The 20,977-nt window shown below is 44.0% G+C and overlaps 1 protein-coding gene across 1 annotated transcript in view; it reads left to right on the top strand.

Annotated features, from left to right (window-relative positions):
- The window catches only part of LOC134518568 (unconventional myosin-X-like), a 96,969-nt gene that overhangs the window by 33,457 nt on the left and 42,535 nt on the right, over positions 1-20,977 (top strand). Inside the window, exons 9-21 of the mRNA XM_063341505.1 lie at positions 497-600; positions 1,896-2,025; positions 2,849-2,967; positions 6,835-6,981; positions 7,711-7,811; positions 10,023-10,089; positions 10,544-10,636; positions 14,913-14,981; positions 15,836-15,918; positions 17,459-17,567; positions 18,321-18,401; positions 19,435-19,559; positions 20,347-20,461. Of these exons, the coding sequence (XP_063197575.1) occupies positions 497-600; positions 1,896-2,025; positions 2,849-2,967; positions 6,835-6,981; positions 7,711-7,811; positions 10,023-10,089; positions 10,544-10,636; positions 14,913-14,981; positions 15,836-15,918; positions 17,459-17,567; positions 18,321-18,401; positions 19,435-19,559; positions 20,347-20,461 (1,343 nt within the window). The remainder of the gene's footprint in view (positions 1-496; positions 601-1,895; positions 2,026-2,848; positions 2,968-6,834; positions 6,982-7,710; positions 7,812-10,022; positions 10,090-10,543; positions 10,637-14,912; positions 14,982-15,835; positions 15,919-17,458; positions 17,568-18,320; positions 18,402-19,434; positions 19,560-20,346; positions 20,462-20,977) is intronic.

Genomic DNA, 20,977 nt, shown 5'->3' on the forward strand with positions numbered 1-20,977 from the left:
AATTGAAGGAACTGAACTGTGTTCAGTTTTTGACTGCTGCTCAGCACTGAGATCATGTCTTCAGACATCTTACTGTGACTCTCTGAACTCTGTCTCAAGTGGCGATACCTAATTTAGAGTTCATTACTGTATGCGTATAGTTAAGACTATTTTTCCGTATACTTCATGAGATTGAATTTCATGTTCTGGGGGTTTTTTTGCTGTGTCAATTCAGTATTGAAATATTCCTCTGTGAATCTGCAGCTTGGGATTTGACTGTTCTAAATCATTTTGCATACTATCTGCAAGCTTTGTTACCACACACCCTTCTCTTCCCTTTCCCCAGTACATTCAGTGTCTAGGTGTGGCTTTTGAGGGGTATGGAATCTGTTCAAATGAACTCTCCCTATGGTAAACATACACACTGTTTTGGGGGACCAAGATCATGAAACGAAAAGGCTGATTGGTAAATAAATTGTTGTCTTTCTCCTCCCTGCCTCTTTTTCCTCTTTTGCAGAGAGCCTCTCCCTCTCTGAGCCAGAGACTTATCGCTACTTGAACCAGTCTGGTTGTGTGACTGATGAGAACCTCAATGACGTAGAGATGTTCAGTAAGGTCATGGTGAGTCCTTTTCTAACTCCTCCTGAACTTCTGGGCACAATCTCAGGGCTAATCATGCTGCAGGGTCTAGATCTCACAGGCAGAATTTATTTGTCCTAAGCCAAAATTTGATGTTCGACAAGACTGAAACTCAGCTCTAACTGTTTATGGTAAAAACAAGGCTCAAAGAGTGTTTTTGGGAAACAGTCAAGGATGAATAATAATTCAGAATCATGGAGACTTTGGAGAGCATGAACCCCAGCCCATAATGCTTCCTGGGAGCCCTCTAAATGGCCTGATGCAGGAAATCTCACATTGACCATTAGAAGGGGAACAGTTAGGTCTGAAGGTAGTGTTCTCCAAAAATGTGCTGGTAAATTTGTATCACCTGTGCAAATGGTGTGTTCTGAAGTACCACACAGATTTCTGTAACTTTACCAGAGATTATGGGTTTAACCGGATGAATATGCGATTCATGTTTTGCTTGATAAGCAGTTATTGGCCTGAGGGCTTTAATAACGTAGATGAAACCAGATAGGCAAGGTGAGAGGAGTCAGTTTAGGATTTCAATAGCGCCTGCTTAGGTGGGATTTAAGGGAAGGAAATATCTCCTGTACAGCAGAGGTTTCAATGGTGACGTGGTACTTATACTTCAGTTGAGGAGAAGCCTGGAGGTAAAAAGGGAACTAGAACGCTGACAAGGCCAAATGCTTGAAAACTAGGATCTGCACCTCAAAGTCAATTTATGCCCCAAGAACCCTGCCTCGCATGCATGCACTAAGACAGAGGGAAAGTGCCATATTTCCTTATTACCTGGTAACCTGTTTCTAACCCTCTAGCAGTTAGTGCTGAAAGCCTGATTTTAAATCTTGCTGCATACATCTACTGTTTTAAGCTAGGGTAAATTAAGGGGGTTACATGGATCAGAGTAAATTAAGTATATTGCATGGATCCGTCCTTCAGGGAAGACAATAAGGCAGAACATGGAAGCAGTCCAGTGGCATCTGTAGCCGGTACTGCCGGTGTTCAGGGAAGGATTCGCTCACACAGGCATGTCATGTCCCTATGACAGACAGCAACGTCCAACCTGAGGATAGGGCAAATGCCCACCTGCCTCAGGTGGGGATAGCGTAAATGAAGGAGAGAATGGGAGACAGTGAAGATCACTGACAGGGGCTGTGCCATCCCATTTCACTTTGATTCCTGGTGACTATAATTCTGAGTTTTACATGTTATACGGGCTGGGCATGAGTGTGGTAGTTCCATTGTACTGTGGCTGTATGTACAGCCAACATTAGCTGTATGGTTTTGCATAGACTGCCATGAAGGTGGTGGACTTCAGCACTGAAGAAATCAGAGACATCTTCAAACTTCTTTCTGGCACACTTCATCTGGGAAATGTTGAATTCATGACAGCTGGCGGGGCCCAGGTTACAACGAAAGCGGGTAAGTGGGACCCCAGAAGGCCCCCAGTAAAGCTCACTCCATCATTCTTTCTCCCTCTGTTATGCTGGGCTGCAGTGCCTTTGCCAGCAGGTGCCCTGCAGTTTAACCCTGCAAAAGGATTGCCACAGGATGCATGGCTCCAGAGCATCAGTATGATTTTGTTGGGCTGTGGCCCTGCGATCCATTTGTTCTCCTGGGTAGTCTGAGACTGAGTCCACAGTCTCATAGTTTCTCTTTTGTGTTGAAAGAGCAGTAAGAAATAGGAGCAGGGAGGAGTTTGAGATAAAAGTAGTCTGTTAACAGGCTTTCCCACATCTTCCTTTGAAGCATCTGTTAGCATGCACTCTGTTACAGTTATCCAATCTGAGCTGGTCTGGTAAAGTGAATCCCTAAACAGACAGAAGCAATAAATATATATTACAACTGCTTCAAGTCTCAAGTTAATTGTCTCTCTTCTTGACATCCAAATTTAGTATCCCATGCCCAGACTGCACTATTGTGCCTTTAGGAAAACGTATCTTCTCATTCAATAAATATTTTGCTGGTGCTGAGCTTTACACAGTGCTTTGCTCTTCCTGTTGTCAGCAGAAAGGCTGACTTATATGAGTGTCTGACTGTGGCCCATAACAGGTGCTGACCCTGCCTCACACTGGATATGTGATTTTAAGAGAATTAAGTAAAGGGGAGTGTGTTTTGTGGTGGGGCTTAGTCACTTGCCTTGTAGGAGACCCTGGGATTTCCTCACTGAGCTACAGAATATGGATCCCCCATGAGTGATGGGGATCCATGCAGGAGAAAAAAGTGTGTCCTCCTTTGTTATTAGTGCTGAACATTGCCAGTGACCTCCTGGGCTTAGACGCCTTCCAGCTATCTGAAGTACTGACGCAGAGGTCCATGATTCTGCGTGGGGAAGAGATCAGCTCCCCTCTCACTGTGGAGCAGGTAAGTGTCCTAGTGTGTGCTCCTGCTTCTGCCACTTCTGCATTTCCAGGCCCTCTGTCTCCCACTCCTATCATCCATTCAAGTTTAGGGTTTCCTGTTACACCCCCTTGGTGCTCAGCTGTGTCCTCAAGTATATTGCCCTTGTTGGCAGTTCACGTCCCAATGTTGACTCTGCTTTTTAGGCTTTACAAGGGAGTTCATTTGCAAATGACAATGCCGGTTTTAAGTCACTTTCACTCACCAGGAATTGGTTGTACTTGTGTCATGCAGAAGGTACACCAGATGCTTTGTGGTAATTCACGTGTGCGTGCTTTTACCTTGCAGAACTCCCAGGTTACGCTGCGATGCTGCTTGCACACAGATAAAAGCTTGCACACAGTTGCCACAAAACATCCAGCAGATGGTAGGTTGTTACCCCACAGTAGCTTCTTTGTGTATCCATACAACCGCAAAGAGGACAAATGAACTGATATGTAGTTCTCATCTTCTGAACTTGTACTGTGTGCTGGAGGCAGTCCTGGTTATCTATTACATTTCTCTTTGGTTCATCACAGTATTGTGCCTGCTAACTTTAACTTGTGGTGTTGCCGATCACTTGAGGGCACTCTTGGTGTTTTAGGTCCATGCACAGATAACTGTAGAAAATCTTCTCTCGTGGGTAAAATGCAAGACTCTGGGAAACAACGAGCAATATTACTATGGTGGAAGAAGCATAATGTTATAGCAAAATGAACATTTGTAATGGAAATCTTGTGCTGGCACAGACTGCAGAGCCTTATCAATCCAACCTCTACGTTGGCAGAGAAACCAGAGTTACTAGGTGTTCTGTGATGGATGTCTGTCTAACTTTCCTTCAGATTTCCCATGGAAGGAATTTCACAGCCTCTTTAAGTATCCTGCTCTTAGCTGCAGTGGAGTCTGGAGCTGAAAAGATTTTCCTCGTATTTAGATTACCTTTGACATCCCAGCTGTCCACCTTATAAGCTTCCGCTTCTGTGAAGTTTTTCACGCGGTGTTCTCTTTTCTAAGCTAAACAATCCAGTTCCTTCAGTGTTTCCTTGTAAGTAATTTTCTAAATCTCATCTTCTTCATCTGTCTCTGTTTTCCCACACCTTTCAAGAAGTGGAGTGCCTGTAACTGGACACCATATTCAAGCTGAAGTCTCAGCAGTGCTCATTACAGCAGAGTAGTTCCTTCTTTTCTTGCTGCAAACACACCTGCTTAGTGTATCACAAACTAAGCTTTGCCCTTAAGAAATGGTATCTTTTTTTTTCATAGTTTGTGACCTTTCTTTGCAATGAAATTCTGTGAAAATTATTTTTCAGCCTATAGTCTGTGGTAGATATCCTCAGTATCCAGTACCACAGTTTCTTTTCTCATCTGTCTGTCCTAAATAAGCCGCACCTTTCTGTATCAGTGCAAAAGGCTGGATAACAAGTAATGCCAGAGAGACACTCCATGCAATCCAGAGCAACAGCACGCAGTTGTAGGATGTAGCGTCTCCCTGAACAGAGCTTTCCCCGATAGTATAGCTATTCCTGACATTTGTGCATGTTCAACCTCATGTTTACTGCTTGCAGCCCGGGGAAGTACTAAGGCTGCAAGAAAATTGTTATAGCAAGTGGATGCTGCTACTTAGCTGTTTTCACTAGGTGAGCCTGTTGCACCGAACACTGGGCCTGTAAAGACTGTTCCCGCTTCAGCCCTCATGTACTGTGCCCACCTATTCCTGCTTCAGCCCTCGTGTACTGCTTAAGCCCTCGTGTACTGTGCCCACCTATTCCTGCTTCAGCCCTCGTGTACTGCTTAAGCCCTCGTGTACTGTGCCCACCTATTCCCACTCGTTGTTGCAGGAACACATTGATAGAGCTGCCAGGGATTTCTCATTGTGTAACGGGCTCGTTGCCCGTCTGAGCTTTGACATTTCAGTGGGCTGAATGGATGAACTGGCCTGAAGGCGGGCAAAGCTGGGAGGATGAAAGGATCCTTTCAGAATCTCATTTGAGCCATATTGTGGGGAAAGCAGCTTTGCTTACAGCTGGACGGGGAGGTCCTGTTCCTGGAAAATGAGTCCAACTTACTGTGTGGCCAGAGACACTGCAGAGCCATGGCCTTCAGGGCATTCTCAGTCCCAACTAATAAGACAGTTTATCTGATGGAGAGAAGAAATAGCCAGAAAAGGCGCGTGTGCCCATGCTTTGAAATGTTCTCTTCTGTGGAGAAGGGAGGTTGCTATGTGTCTTAGGCCTTGGGTTGCTGGAGAGGAGATACTAACCAGGAAGAGAAAGGAGGAGAAAAACAGTGACATTGGGTGAAAAGCAAAATCTTGCAGGCTGGACCTCAGAAGCTTGCTGAGAGGGGCTGGGAGGATTCGGAGGCAGCTGGCCTGTGCCATCAGCAAAGCAGGACAGGAGAGGTCATGTTATTCAGGCTTGTAAAACTACAGAGGATGAAGGTGCATTTAGAAGATGTCTGTCATTGCTGTCAGGCCTGCTGAAGGAATTACCCTGGTGTCAGAGGCGAGAAAACCTGTAGTTGATCTAGATGCTGCAGTTTATTTATGAAATTAGAAGATTATAGCTTTTACCCTACTTGATTATTTCACACACTTGCTCACGCACCCCTCAGAATTATGTTCACTAGATGTCAGCTTTTCCCAGTAGGGAGATCGCTGCTTGTCCAGGAGGACTGGGCAGAAAGTTGTGTTTGATCATGTTGTGTAGCTCCTTATGAGTCTCACGAACTACCAGCCAAGGTCCTTGGGCATACCCTGACATTTGTCTCCACATGTCTCTGATCTCCGGGATCTTTCCCCACTTCCAGCATCTTTCTTCCAGTCAAGATCTTTTCCACCTTCTTTCCTGTCTCTTTTTTCTACTCTCTGGGATCATGCCTTCTTTTTGGGAACCTTTATTTTTGGCCTCCTCTTCTTTCCAGAACCATAAACCCTGGTTTTGTAGTCTAAATAGTGTATGTGCAGGACAGCATGTGATCAGCCTCTTAATTTCTTACTTTGTGGTTCTGTCTCATGTCTTTTGATTAATTGGAAGATTTCGGGCATGCCACTTTTGTTTAGTCCAAGTGTTATCAAAACTTACAACCAGCCCATTCCCGTTACAGCTATCCAGTAGCAGGCTTTTGCTTGAGATTTCAAAAGTTCAATTTCGGACATTCATCCACACGCTTACATACACCTTATTATCTACTGCCTGTTAGTGATCGACAATTTACGTTATTTTTTCCACATCTGACACTTGGTTATGACACACGGTATGTCGGGTCAGCTCCAGAAAGGTCTCTCAACCCATGTTTTTCTGGGGTATGTATCCTGGCCGTCCTATCCTGTCTTCCAATAAGATAATGCTGTTTGCAGGAAAGTTTGGGAGAGGTGATTTTTGAGGCTAACTTGGTGATAGACTACTCTATTAAATTCTGCCCTACCAGTTTTTGAAAAACTGCGTGGACACCCATTTGACAGCTCTACTAGGAGTACTGAACCGAGATACCTTGCCTGTCACTGCAAGTCTTGGCTCAGGTGATGCAAATGACTGGTGCGGGCTTAGTCATGAGGTATTTTGTGACCTTCCCTGCCCCAGCACTCGTTCCAAAAGATGTCAAGGATTTTGCTACTTCATTCAGCTTCTCAAGTTCAGTTACCCAAAGGTCAGACATGGCACATCTGTGGTGGCTGGGCTGTTTGTGAACTCGAATGTTGACTGTACATATAAATACTACAGCATGCACAAGCAGTACAGAGGCTGAGACATCTAAAGAGGAGTGGGGGAACCTGAAGTCCCATAGAGATCTGTGGTGCCCCTTATGCCTTCTCTTCTCCCTGTGACTCATTTTTTCTCTCTGCATTTACAGGCAGCTGACTCCAGGGACTCCCTCTCTATGGCGCTGTATTCCCAGTGTTTTTCATGGCTCATTAGCAAGATTAATACGAAGATCAAAGGCAAGGAAAACTTTAAGTCTGTGGGCATCCTGGATATCTTTGGCTTCGAGAACTTTCAGGTCAGGATTTTGTCTTTTGCAGGGTGGGTTGGTTTTGGAGATGTCAGTGCATATAGGAAGGAGTTTTGGTAGGATTGTATCCTGTTTAGGTTAGCATAGGGCATTCTGGGATTTCTCCACTGTCGCTTCCCTCTGGGAGCAGCAAGATATATTTAGCTGTCCATTTTTGACACCTGTATTCACGTAGGCTGATGTTCAAGGTCTGGTTTGTGACACAGACCCTAAACAGATGTGCTGTGATAGATAATATTGAATTTGTGACTTGTATACAAATTAAATGTCCAACTCCTATGTGCACATTGTTTGTTTTGTTTACATCTGTTTTGCCTTGTGTCGAGAATCCTGTGCATAATGCTTCTGGTTGCAACTGATAAGGCATGTATGTTGAGCAGCCATATAGTAACTGCTCAGATATTTCACAGAAGAGAAAGCCCAGTGACCTAACACTTAGGGAATTACATTTCTTTCTTCCTAAGAAAAAGAGAAATGTGATTGTCTTTAGCATTTTTTACTACCACTTAGGCCTACTGAATTAACCTTGCATGAGCTACAAAAGCTGCTCTCCTACTGGATCTCCCCGTACTGTCCTCCTCATGTCCATCTGACACCCCTTGCCTCTACGCTCTCTGGCTTTATTCCAGCCGGCCACCTTCCCCATCACTGTTACACGTTCTTTTAGAGCCCAGGGAAAATAATGTAAAGTTTTATCATCTTTGTTTCTTCTTACAGGTGAATCGTTTTGAGCAGTTTAACATTAACTATGCAAACGAGAAACTCCAGGAATATTTCAACAAACACATCTTCTCTTTGGAGCAGCTGGAGTACAACAGGTGACAAATGGAGGGAGTGGCCCCCTATTGCTTTCATGGGTGGTAGAACGGAGGACATCATTCCTCCTTTGTGCTCTCCAGTCCCTACCACTAAAGCAGGACAGGCAGCTGGGCCTTAGTGCAACCCTGACTGTGGATGTGTCTCTGCAAGCACCTTCCATGTGCTTTGCCAGCATAGGTCACTTGTCTTCAAGCAAAAACTTTCTGCCCTGTAGTATTTAGAAAGTCCAGATTCCCTTCTGTCTCTCAGCTGAATAGGGATATCTTGGGCTTTCAGCAATTAGAACACTTGATCGCTGGCCTTATTACTGACTTGAGCAATGATTTACCAAAGGTAGTGGTGGTGTTATGCAGATGGAATCTTGGTGTCCAAAAAATAAAGTCCCTTAAGATAGATGAATAGATATCCAACAGCTCTTTTCTGTCCTAGAGTTCCTATGCTGTGAAAATGTCTCTTTTCCTCAGCAAGGAGATTTACATCAGGCTGCTTCCTGAGCTTAAAGAGCATGGGGCCTTCTGCACAGCTGTTTCTCTTCTGTGAGCTTCATATTGGATTGTATTTTGCGAAGTACCTGGGATGTTCTAGAGTATTTCCGCTTCTAGAGAAGGCTGCTAGACAAATACTTCAGTTCTTGCTCTGAAACAGAAGCCTTTATGTTTGTGAATGAAGCAATTGAATAGGGTCAGTGAGGGCAAATGAGAGCAGCCTTGTAAAGGGAGACAGTTGAATAGGCAATTCATGAAATTCTAAAGATTACAAAACTGCAAGGCTATTTATGCACTCACTTCTCAGGCCAATTCCACCATTGCAGGAAGCTTGTGTTAAGAATGGTATCATCGTGACAAAAGATTTTTTCCTCATGATTATGTAGGAGTGTAAGTTCTGTGGCTGAACTTTGGAAAGAACAAGAGAATTTTATCGTTGACTACTCATGAAGTTATTCTAGGGTGATGTGATTAAAGCTCATCTTTCACAGTATCAGCTCTGCTTCCTCAGGTTTAGTAAATAGCTCCATGTATTTCGTCATTCAATTAGAAAAGAGGTCTGTGGCACTAGAAACAACTTGATTCATTTGTGATTTATTTCAGAAAACTCTGCTCCCTTCAATTCTGGAAGAACTTCATGCTCTTAGAAGGAATCCAAGAGGTCTTTTTGTAAAACTATATGACCTATCTGGCACCCATTGTTGCAAAAATCTGAGACACCGTGAACTGATATTTTTTTGTCATTAAATAGATAAGATATTCTGTTTTCTGTGGGGGTTAGATAGTTCTTTGCATATGTCAGAAATTATTCCAGTTTGTTGCTCCCAACTATTGCCCACAGGTTTCTGAATGCTTTGAACCTGAAAGTATGAAGCCTAGGCTGAAGGGTTTGTAGACAAAACGTTACCCTTCACCTGGAAGGTGGCTGTATCAGAATGTCAGTAAGTAGCTTCACACTTAGCCTGTAGTCTTCCTTGTATTCCTGAGCAAGAGTTATTCCCAGGCTTCTCTGAATTCTGAAAACAGAAACAGCCTGTATTATGGGAGTATAAAAAGATGATAAGGCGGGAGGGGGCAGGGAGAAACACATTCATCACAGATTTACAGAATTTCATAGATGATTTTCAAAACACATTTATTGCACTGCTGTACCTACATCAGCTCCCGTTCTGAAAGATGCAGGACCACCCTGTAGGTCCCCTGTGTGTCAGGCCAAAGCTTATGTGTGTCAACCCCTTCAAAACTCTCCCTCAAAAGTTGCTCCTGTCTCTTCTTCTGATGGACCTATGAATTGTGGTTCAGTCTTCTGGCAGATGTGCTTCAGACCTGCTTTCCAGATTGGTGGGTCAGCAGTTGACTCTTGAAGCTGTGTAGCAAACTGTCCGTCATCACCACTGCTTCAGCTGATGCTCATCACTCCTGAAAAAGCAACTGAGAGCAACTACAATTTCTTAGAGTTTGGTGTGGAATTTGCTCAATGTCTGTAAGATGTATCAGTCTGAATCACCAGGATGGATAAGAAAGGCCATTTCCTACTTCCATCTCCTTATGTTAACAGTGCATTGTGTGTCCGATTCTTTTTCCTCAGCCATGGCAAAACCCAATTCCGGCACATTGTTTTGAGTTCTTAGACAGCTGCCACGCTCAGCTGTTTCTGTTCTTCTGTACTTCAGGGGGTTGGATCCTGCATTTCACATCTTTCTTCTGTTTGTTCTTGACTCTCAGGGAAGGGATAAACTGGGAAGCCATTGACTGGATGGATAATGCAGAGTGCCTGGACCTTATCGAGAAGGTGAGCAGTTATCTGTGACAGTTTCCAGGGATCACAACTGGAACTGCTGATTGCCTTGAGACCTTCCCTGGGGTCTTCTGATTTTAAAAACAGGTAGTTGCTTAGATCCACTTCCCAACATGTCCTGGAAAAAGTATGAGCTGTTCTAGCCATATCCCAGCTCAAGAAAGCAGATCTCTGCTCAGTGTTGAGAGTAAGCTTAGGGAGGGTGTCATAGTTTTTGACAGGGAGCAGCATTAAAGTAAAACCTTAATGTGATTTTTTTAATAAATAATCTCCACTTATGTTCTGCTTCCTGAATGCATTGATTTTCTGCTTCAGCTCGAGCTTTTCTGGGTGTAACTCAGGGGTTATTGGTCAGTGTGCTTGCTGTCCGGATCTCCCGTTCTTGGCATGGTACTGTGTAGTTAGAGCTTTAGCTGACTGTAAAAGCCTGTCTCTTGTCTGGCTGTAGAAACTGGGTCTACTGGCGTTGGTGAATGAAGAGAGTCGATTCCCCAAAGGCACAGACAACACCCTTCTGGAAAAACTTCACAGCCAGCATATGGTAAGTAAGAAAATAACCCGGCAGGCAAATGATCAGTATGCTAGCCCCATCAGCATTTCAAAACTGAAAGTGAAGGCTTTGTTGATGTAAAATACGTGCTTTGTGCAGGAAATTTGAAATGCCTTAGGCCCGAACCTGCGAGTGTTTAATAAGGCTGCACTGAACAAAAGTTATACGTGAAGAAACCTGCAAATAGCTTCTTGCGCACATAGAAAGAGGGAGGGTGCATTCCACAGGCTGTGGGTAGAGGATATTTGAATTTGTAGCATGGGTTCAGGTCAGGTTCTGCTGCTCTGCGACGGGACATGAGGCAGCACCCCAGGCACAGGATGCGGCTGCACAGTCTGCATGAGTTTCTCCTGCCAGCTGACTCACAGGAGTCTGCTCCAGAGCATGTCAAATCTCTGTCTCCTGGGGCTGGGGATAGCTTTTGCCTCATGACTTTTAATGAAAGCACTCTCATTGTTCCTAATTAATTAAATTCTTTCCTTCTCTTCCTTGTATTCTGGACACAGGAGTAGAAGGGCTTTTTCATGCAGGTCAGAAAGTTATCCTGGGGACACAGAAACCACAGTGAGATCACCATAGCAATCTCTTACCCTGTCTCTGGTGCAGCCAACACTCTGTTCTTAATAGTAAATAGACTGAAAACAAAGCAAATTAAACCCTGTAGCAGGGAATTATGGAATAATTTACTGCTTAGTAAGAACATTGTCAGCTAATATGTTTCCTAGTCATCCAATTCAGGCTTCATCCAAGCCTGAAAACACAATGTCGTGGTTTAACCCCAGCCAGCAACTAGAACCACGCATCCACTCACTCACTCCCAAGTTGGGATGGCGAAGAGAATCGAAGAGTAAAAATGAGAAAAAACTCCTGGGTTGAGATAAAGACAGTTTCACAGGTAAAGCAAAAGCCGCGCACACAAGCAAAGCAAAACAAGGAATTCATTCCCTGCTTCCCATCGGCAGGCAGGTGTTCAGCCATCCCCAGGAAAGCAGGGCTCCATCACACCTAACAGTTACTCGGAAAGACAAACACCATAACTTCAAACATCCCCCCCTTCCTTCTCCTTCCCCCAGCTTTATATACTGACCGTGACGTCACATGGTATGGAATATCCCTTTGGTCAGTTGGGGTCAGCTCTCCCAGTTGTGTCCCTCCCAACTTCTTGTGCCCTCCCAGCCTGCTCATTGGTAGGGCAGCATGAGAAGCAGAAAAGGCCTTGACTGCTTAGCAACAACCAAAACCAGTAGTGCACTGTCATCACTGTTTCTCATCCCAAATCCAAAACATAGCACCATACCAGCTGCTAGCAAGAAAATTAACTCCATCCTAGCTGAAACCATGACACATACAAATTTGTATCCTTTATCTGGCAGGTTTTTTTTAAATTGGCATAGATGCAGATATTCTCATTTTTCATAATTGCATCTAACTCTGCTAGTAATACTCATAACTACAAGTTGGATACAATAGCAATGACTTCTGGTTGGCTATTTATGCAGTTTTGTGGAAATATTTCCTTTCTTTACACTTAAATTGATGCCTTCAATTTACTCTGCTGCATCTGTCCCTTGTATTATAGGTCAAGGTATATGAGAATCCCTAATTTACCTTTTTTATTGTTGTTGGTATTTTATTAACTTTTAATATAAAACTTATGAGTATTTTTAATACACCACTTCTTTTGAATTTTCTTTCTGAACTGTCCCAGCCTCTTCAGTTTGTCTCCAAATAGACAAATTTCAAAGCTCCTCTTTCTTTCTGTCACTTGTCTCTGAAGTCTTCTACATCTTTTCTCTGTTCTTTTCTGAGATAAATAATCAGACCAGGATGCATTTCCCTTGGTAAGAAAGTACCTGTAGTTTATCGTACAGCAGCATGAGACTATCAGTATTATTTTGCATTCCTCTATGCCCCACAACATTTTGGTTGTTATTCCTGGTGATTTCTGTGCATTGACTAGTCTTTTAATTAAGCTGTTCATAGTGTCACCTCTGTCTGCTTTGAGGGGATAGCAGTTAACGTGGAACTCTAGGGAGCTTATGAGAGATGGAAGAGGCTGCGGAGTTGGAGTGCAGGGAGAAATGATGAAGTAGACAGTGTTCTAGGTTTGCATTTTTGAAGGCAAAAGTGTTTTTTGTACCAGTTGAAGTCTCTAGTTCTGGCTGGAAGAGTGCTGGAAGTCATCCAGCCGGCGTCGCTGGAAAGCCTCAAGGACATGATAACAGAACAGGCCCTCTTCTCCGTGTTTTCTGTGGAGTGCAATAGGCTTAAGGAGAAAAAGCATAGAGCTGGGATTTAAGAGAATATGGCCTCTGATACAACTGGGGAGAGGAGCAATAAGGGGAGATGGGAGAAGGAACCAGAAGTGTAGTAAATGTGGATGAAATATAAGGCATTGGTAGAGAGGGAGAGGAGAGGAGGGTGCCAATTCACATGAGAGAGTCAGTAACAGTCATGTCTGGAGAGGGAAGTTTGTGGCTGGAAAAAGATGACTGGATTGGGAAAAGGGAAGAGCAAAGAAATGGGGTCAATATGAAAAGGAAAAAAAAGGCAATGAAGAAGTTTTCAATGGCACTAACAAATTATCAGGGTCAGAAGCCACCCACCCAATATTGCTAAGAGAACTAGAAGATGAAAGAACTGAATTACTAACAGTATTGTGCAATATCTTACTTAAAATTTTCTTAGTACTTGTATCTGAGAAGGTGGGAAATTATTTTAATTTTTAGGAAGTATTCTGGGAAATTATAGGCTTGTAATCCTTATTTCACTATTGGGTAAATTCTCAGAATGTAAATGGTCAATTACGTCAATGGAGGGAGTCCTGCAAGGCTCTTCCCATATGAGCACTGAGGTGGCAGTTTTCTGATGATTCCCGGGGCAAGGCTGCACTTTGAGGGGCCTTATGAGACTGATTGGGTTGTAAAATGAAGAAGAAAAGCAGTGCGGGTAAATGAAATATGGTATGCCTGAAGGAAAACAGTCCCAGTTTCACATTTGAAATGATGGGCCCTGATCTGATTGCTGCTCTTCAGGAGCAAGACGCAGACAGATGTCGTGATGGATAGTTCCATGGAAACATCAGCACAGTGCTCAGTAGTGATAAAAAACTCAGATCAAGTATTAGAAATTCCTAGGAAAGAAACAGAATAAGAGCAGAAAACATTGTTATGGCACTGTAGAATCCATGGATCACCTGCACTTTGAACAGTGTACATCACTGGGCTGCTACGCTCAAGAAGGGGTTATATCAGACCTGCTAAACAACAGGTCTGGGACAGCTTCAGTGTTACAGAACACTGTGTATGGAACCCTATGTAGTAGGAACCCTGCAGTGTGGAGAAAAGATGACTAAGGGGGGATGTGATGGCTTTAAAAGTCACACATGGCCCATAGAAGACAAACGGCAGCAATGGGAGCCAGGCTTAAAACCTACTCGCAGTAGTTCCCTGTGCGGTTGGTTGAGAGCTCCCTGTGAAAGGACACTCTGAATGCAAGGAGTCTGCATGCGTTCAGGTGTGGAATGGGCAAGTATTTCAAAGAGAAATCCACTTGGGATTACAAGTTAGATAAACCTCATGAAAATAATTGGATTTTGAGAGAGTATTAGGGTGAAAGTGTCATTAACTTGCCTTGTTCTTACTCTACCCTACATAACCACAGCTGGAGGCAGAATACTCAGCTGGATGGACCGTTGATCTCAAGTGGCATGGCAGTTCTTACACAGTTAATGGTTTTCACAGAACAAAGAAAGGTGGGGAAAAATGAGAGAGTAGAATACCTAGCAAGAGAAAGGAAAAATGAATATTGAAAAAGGGGAAGAGAGGTGCAAAGAAAGATGAAATATAGAGGAAGACAGGAGATTGGTTTGATATTTCCTTTGACACAGAAAAGATGTGTAGGTGTTCTGCCAAGCTGCCATCTTCCCTGCATCCTGATCCCATGTCCTGCACCACATGGTTTGTGTGGACCCCAGTTTCCTCAGGTGTCAGACACACCAGAATTAACATTTCATCCATGGGATGCCTGCCCAACCTTGATTCTGCAAGCCCTTGCTTACATGAGGAATGCCTTGAAGGGTTGGATTTTTCCATCTTACTGGAATAACATATTTGTAATATAGCTGCAGATATCTGCAGCAGATGTGGTCAGGCTCTGCAACAGCTAAAGTCTTTACCCATCCCAGCACTGTCATATGGCAGAATTCCTGACTGAGCCTATTTATTCTTACACTGGCATTATAAGACCTATTTTTCTTTCATTTCAGAGCAACCACTACTATGTGAAGCCTCGGGTTACAGACCATCAGTTTGGCATAAGACATTATGCTGGGGAGGTAGGTGTTCATCTGTGAGAAGCTTGCACTTGGGCTTGAGGTCCTGGATTTTAGATTCCAAAAATCAATAATATCTCTGAACTGTGTGTTTCTGCACAGTTAGTGCCCTGTACCAGAGTGCAGGGAGTGCGACGGGCTTAAAATATCGTGTCATTCTCCGGTACTATATTCTCCAGCTTGGATGTTTGTTTGAGTTTCTGAGGCAACTTTTGGTTTCAGGGATAAACTCCTCCTGACTTCTGTTATTCCTGTTGCCTTTTCTTGGACGTTCAGAAACAGACAAAACCCAAAGTAAAAGTGACAAGGAAAATTTGACTTTTGTAGAGGAGGAGAAAAGGCTAAATACCTATTGCAAAAAAGGAAAAGGTCTCCAAGCATTCAAGGTTAAATGCTGCTTTTTATTGTGGAGAGATATGGAGCAGATGGAGGTGTGTCACATTAAAGACGGGCTAACCTCCTCCTCGAATCATATCTGCTGAGCACTAGTGGTTGGGAGGTCAGGGCACTGGGTTGCGTAGTTAGTATTTCCTGATGTGAATGGAGTACCTCACACCTTGCAGAGGACTTCCCCACATACACACCCCAGGCAAATCTCTGCAGCTGATTCACTTGGCTCCTGTTTTTGAGGGCTTTCTGTTTTGTTGTTTTGTTTTTTTTTTAATTGGTGGCTGAAAACCACTTTCTTGCCGGTAACTGAAGAGCTCTGGAGCTCTTCGACCCCAGAAGTTCGGTTCTTGGCACATGCCTGCAGTGTTACTGTGTATGTCTGCTGGAGGTCTTGTACATTGGCATGTTAATATAAAGTGCTTAATGATTTGTACTGCACTGTTCTAGTAGCTCTGTCTGTGTTGCAGGTGCTATATGATGTGAGAGGCTTTCTGGAGAAGAACAGAGACACCTTTCGAGATGACATTTTAAACATGCTGAAAGACAGCAGGTATGCCTCCCTTATGCTTGTGAGGAAGCCGCATCTATTGTGCCAGACTAAGCCATGTTCATTTAATAATCAGACCAAGGAAAGCAATTGCTTTTGTCTGAGCATCAGGCATCATTCTCTATCATTCTTCTCCTTGTGCTTAAGTGTCCTGGCAAAAGAAAGGAGAGCTGGAGAAGTCAAGTTGAGGCACAGATTTAATCAGTACTCTTGTCCCAGTTTTGAAAAGAGCTATAAAAGTGTGACAGAAATCCCTCTAGGCTGTGGTGTTTTTCTCCCTCCTCTCTTCTCCTTTTCCTCTTTTTCTTCTTACCTCCCTGTCCCAACAATGGCAAATTTGCCCCTGAATGAGTCAAGGCGCTCTGCTGTGCTGTCAAATCCCAGCCTTTGTACAGAGGCTGCTTGTTTTCCAGCCTGCTTGTTAGTGGAGAGCTTTCGTTCTTATCCTTAGACTGAGCCCTCGCTGTGGGACTGGGCATGGCCTCTAACATTATATCCCAGTGCTGCAATATGACCCTAGAGAAATTAGCTGAATTTGACCTTCAGCAAGGTCTGGAAGACAGAGGTGGGGTCTAGTAGAAGGAGAGAGGCATCTAATAACATGGCAGACCCTAGAAGTTTTTGAGTAGCAACTCTACCACATGCCTCTTACCACAATCCATGTATTGCCTTTGGGCTCCAGCCTGAGGAGACTGTTTCAGAATTTCGTCTTCTCTGAAGCCTGCTGCAGAGTTGGAAGTGTGAGCAGCCTTGAAACAACCTGAGGGAGTTGAGGATATGAGCTGTTCGTAGCTGCCTTACTCGGACAGTGGCATCTGGGGAACATCTTACACACGGCTTGAAGCCAGAATTATGGTCATCATTGTCCAACATAATAGAAGGACTCAGAGTTTTTCAACAATCCAGAAAGGGAAATTCTGCTAGAAGCAGTCATAACAATAAACAGGCACAAGAAGTGCTGGAGAACTTTGTGCCACTTCCTAAGAACCACCACCACTGTCTAAGGAGTGGCAAAAGAAGGGAAGATTCCCCAGAGCTGACCTATACTGAAGGTAGCTCTAGAAATCCTCTGGCCACAGAAGGGCTGTGGTTGCGCTTGCATGAGCATGTCATGGATGCTAGCCATGAGAGCTAGGTCGGGAGGGGCATGACAGCGCACGGTCTAGCTAGAGTACCTTCAAGGTAGTCTTCCCTGGGGGCATATAGCTCTTGGGGAGGTGTCCTAGGCAGTGCAGAATGGAGATCTTCTATTGTGTAATATCCACCAATGCTTGCACCAATGCTTGACAGTGTGAGACGGGGTTTCTGGCTTTGCAGCTGAGTGTGGCATACAGGGCAGCCCACAGGGCCTGGGCAGCCACATGGAAAGTATTAATTTCCTCGCTGTGTCCAGCTGAACTGCCTCCTGCAGCCACTCTGGGGAACAGCAGGAATAAAAATAAGGTGTTTCACACTGGGACAAGGCAGTAGCTGAGAATGAGAGCCATCTTCTCACGGGTGGTGGGTGTATTGCATCTTCTTTAATTCTTTTCTTCTCCCTTAGGCTGGACTTCATCTATGACCTTTTTGAAAAAGTCTGTAGTCGTTGCAGTGAAGAGACACTGAAGATGGGCACCCAGAGGCGCAGACCGACTGTCAGTTCCCAGTTCAGGGTAGGATGTTTTCCAAGAGAGCAGCAGGCTTCTGGGGAGGAGCAGATGGGTAAAGCAAGGCCTGCAGCCAAGAGGAGTCATTCATCCTTGTTTTGTGTCCAGCACTGAAAATGTGCAGGAATGTTGTAGTGCTAAAAAAAGACAGTGCCACTGCCCCAAGGATTTCTGTGTGGTGTAAAATGTGAGATTCTAAGACTGAGCAGGGTGGCAGAGGAAAAGAATACTTTGCTAAGTATATGAAGTTCTTGAGGTTCTTTGATCTTTCGTGTTGTTTTGGTGTTTCAGCGAAGTGTATGTGTCCTTTTAGGCCACATCTTTTACAGGCATAGTGGCAATTCCGATAAAACTTTATGGGGGGGACCTTGCAGGTATGAATCTCACTGCTCTAAATTGTCTGCAAGCGTTCTGTTAGTTTCACAGTTTTAGTTTCCTAGATTTAAATTCTGAGAGACTTGTAACAATAACTCATATCAGCTACACAGCTCTGAGAACAAGGATAGTCATGTAAACAGAGTAAACTAAGTAGAGTAAACTAACTGTAGGTTAGTTACTCTACTGTGTAGAGTAACTAACTAAACTAACTGTAGGTGTGTTTTGGACAGGAAGGGGTCTCCTGGGTTGCTGAGGTTTTGGTAGGCAGAGTCAAAGGACTTTAGGAATGGGAGGGCTGCATGAAGACCCTATAGCATCAAATGTAGACCCTTTCCCTATTGTAGTGACTGATCCTTACGGTTTTGTCTTGCTGCTTTTTAGGATTCTCTCCATTCCCTGATGGCCACGCTTAGTACATCCAACCCATTCTTCATCCGCTGCATCAAACCAAACACAGAAAAGGCAAGTCTGTCTTCCAGCAAAATGTATGCATGCAACACAGGCCTTCATGAGCACTCACTTGCACAAATGCCTGACAGGTGCCTCTGTCAGGGTCCAAACTGAGGATAAGAGCAGTTCCCCCTCACCTTCCTTTTTTCCTTCTATTTGTTTTATAGTTGAGGAAAAAATACACCCTCCTCCTGGTATCAGGTGAAAAGACTGCATGCTGAGTGTGATATATATATAGCCATTACAGTACATATAGCCATTCCCATCTCTTTATGTGCTTATGAAGCCCGGAAGATGAACCAGGCTTGTGCAGAACCCAGAGCTGCGGTAGAAGATGCAATTGCTCCTGTTTGTGGTGCCTGTAGACAATGCGTTCTGGAATGCAGGGCTTGTGCTGTAGGAAGAGTCTCCTGCAGATCCCTGTCTCTGAGGCAAAGGAGGTGGACGCTTCGTGAGCAAGTCACAGTGCTTAGAGACAGGCTGGCTCTCGCTTGTGTTGTGAACAGTGATGGGAGGATATGCTGCTGACTAGATTGGGTGGGGAGCTCTGAACCCATCATTTTCCTTGTGTGTTTTGAAACCGTGTATGATATAGCAGAGGAACGCCTGCTGGGGGTTTTATGCCAAGAAAAGAATTCTGCACTTTGCCTCCAGTTTGACTGGAGAGAGACTGCAAAGAGAACTGAGTCAGAGTTCTGCATTTTGTACGTGTTAATGCATTATATCATTGCTTTACTGCAGTGATCTGACTACGACAGCAGTCTGCAGACTGTTTTCTTCCAGGATCTGCCCAGCTCCCTTTCATCCCTTTTTCTGCACCAAGCGGTGTTGTGAGGTTGCTTTCCCCTTGACCCAAATTTCCCCCTTTTCCCCTGGCATGCCCAAATATGCAGGGTTGACTTTCTACAGAGAAACGGATACACAACCTGTGACTGCCTGTGCTCAGAGAAACAGTCACTGTTCAAGTCAGCAAAGAAGTAATACTAAGATCAACACTTACTCTGTCTCTCTTCTTATTTGTTTTTGAATCCGGATCATTATGTAGGCGCCAAACCTCTTCAATCCAGATGTGGTGCTAAATCAGCTCCGTTATTCAGGGATGCTGGAGACAGTGAAAGTTCGGAGAGCAGGTTTCCCTATACGACGCCTTTACCAGGACTTTCTCAGCAGGTAATTGCTATCATTGTACCACATGCTGTAACAGCCCCAAGGTATATGATTCTATATATTTGTTCCCTCTATAACTGCTGTTACTGGTGTAGATCATTTGTGGGATGTTTTTTCTAAACATGCCCTTATTGCCCATATCATGACTGATTTGGAAGACCTTTTGGAGACTTGCCTTTAGGGTAAAAGTCAGAATGGAAAAATAGCCAGATGGTCCATTTTTTAATTTATTTTTTTTTTTAGCTTTGCCACAGATTTGCTTGTGTGATACTGTGAAACCCAGCTGGTCATAATACGTAAAAAGAAAATATACTTAAAACCTTTAATCTGGCAGAGTGAAGCATGTACTGTATAGTTGATGATCAATATTGGAAAGAGTGATTATTTCTTTTAATTAGCTGCATCAAAAGGATTTCTTGAAGTTTAAGGCTAGAAGAGACCATTGAACATTGCTTCCTTTGTCTCTTGGACCATTAAATGCCACCCCTATACTGAACAAAATAACTTGTGTCTGATGAAAGCGCATGTTTCAGAAAGACAGTTGTTCTTTACTGAAAAATGCTGTTGAGTTTGTATTTTATTACTGGGATTGCAACAATAATTGCCAGTGTGGTAGGAAGATAAAGGCTGGGGGATGGAAATTTCCAAATTGGAAGGCAAACGTGAAGAAGGGAGGTCCCAGAGGAGGAAGAACTAACGGGAGGAGGATAATTAGAGTTAAAAGATTGGGGCCGGGGGCGGGGTGGGTTACTGTCATACATAATCTCATGAGATTTTGTTTGGTTCTTAGGTACAAGATGCTTGTGAAGGGGCCAAGTTTCTCAGACAACAGCAAAGCTGTATGTGCAGGCTTTCTTCAGACCTATGACAGCAGCAAGAAAGAATGGCAGTTGGGTAAAACCAAGGTACTCCATCGGTGTGGGGCAGGGAATGGCTTTGTTCCAGCTGCAAGGGGATGCGATTGCATGTGGTGAGATTCAAGCCAGTGGAAAGGGCAAAGTAGTAACGACCCTTTAAATACATTGGACTGTGCCACTGACCTGTAGCATCTCAAATATTTCCCATGTTATATACCTAGAGATGTGAAAGGCTTTTCGATTTTGTCTGAACTCCTTCTCATTGACCAAGCCAGATTGATTTTGTTATGTCTGATCCAATAATAGGGATCCATGGGGAAGCATGGGTGTCATTGTATGCAATTGCAATGTGTGTCATTAACTCTTGCCTCTTGTGCCAGCTATTTTGCTCTGCTTGGCTAACGAAATTCTTGCAGGAGGCAATGAGCTGCTGCTTGGTATATATCTAAACTGTGAATAGGTAGCTAGATCACCAGACGTGTGACAGCCTTCAGCTGAGGGTTTGTGCAGTTAGCCCAGATGCTAGCATACGTTTTCTAGGAAAAGGTATCCAAATGCGTCTCC

This window comes from Chroicocephalus ridibundus, chromosome 7 (assembly GCF_963924245.1).
Source record: "Chroicocephalus ridibundus chromosome 7, bChrRid1.1, whole genome shotgun sequence".
In the NCBI taxonomy this organism is placed as follows: domain Eukaryota; kingdom Metazoa; phylum Chordata; class Aves; order Charadriiformes; family Laridae; genus Chroicocephalus; species Chroicocephalus ridibundus.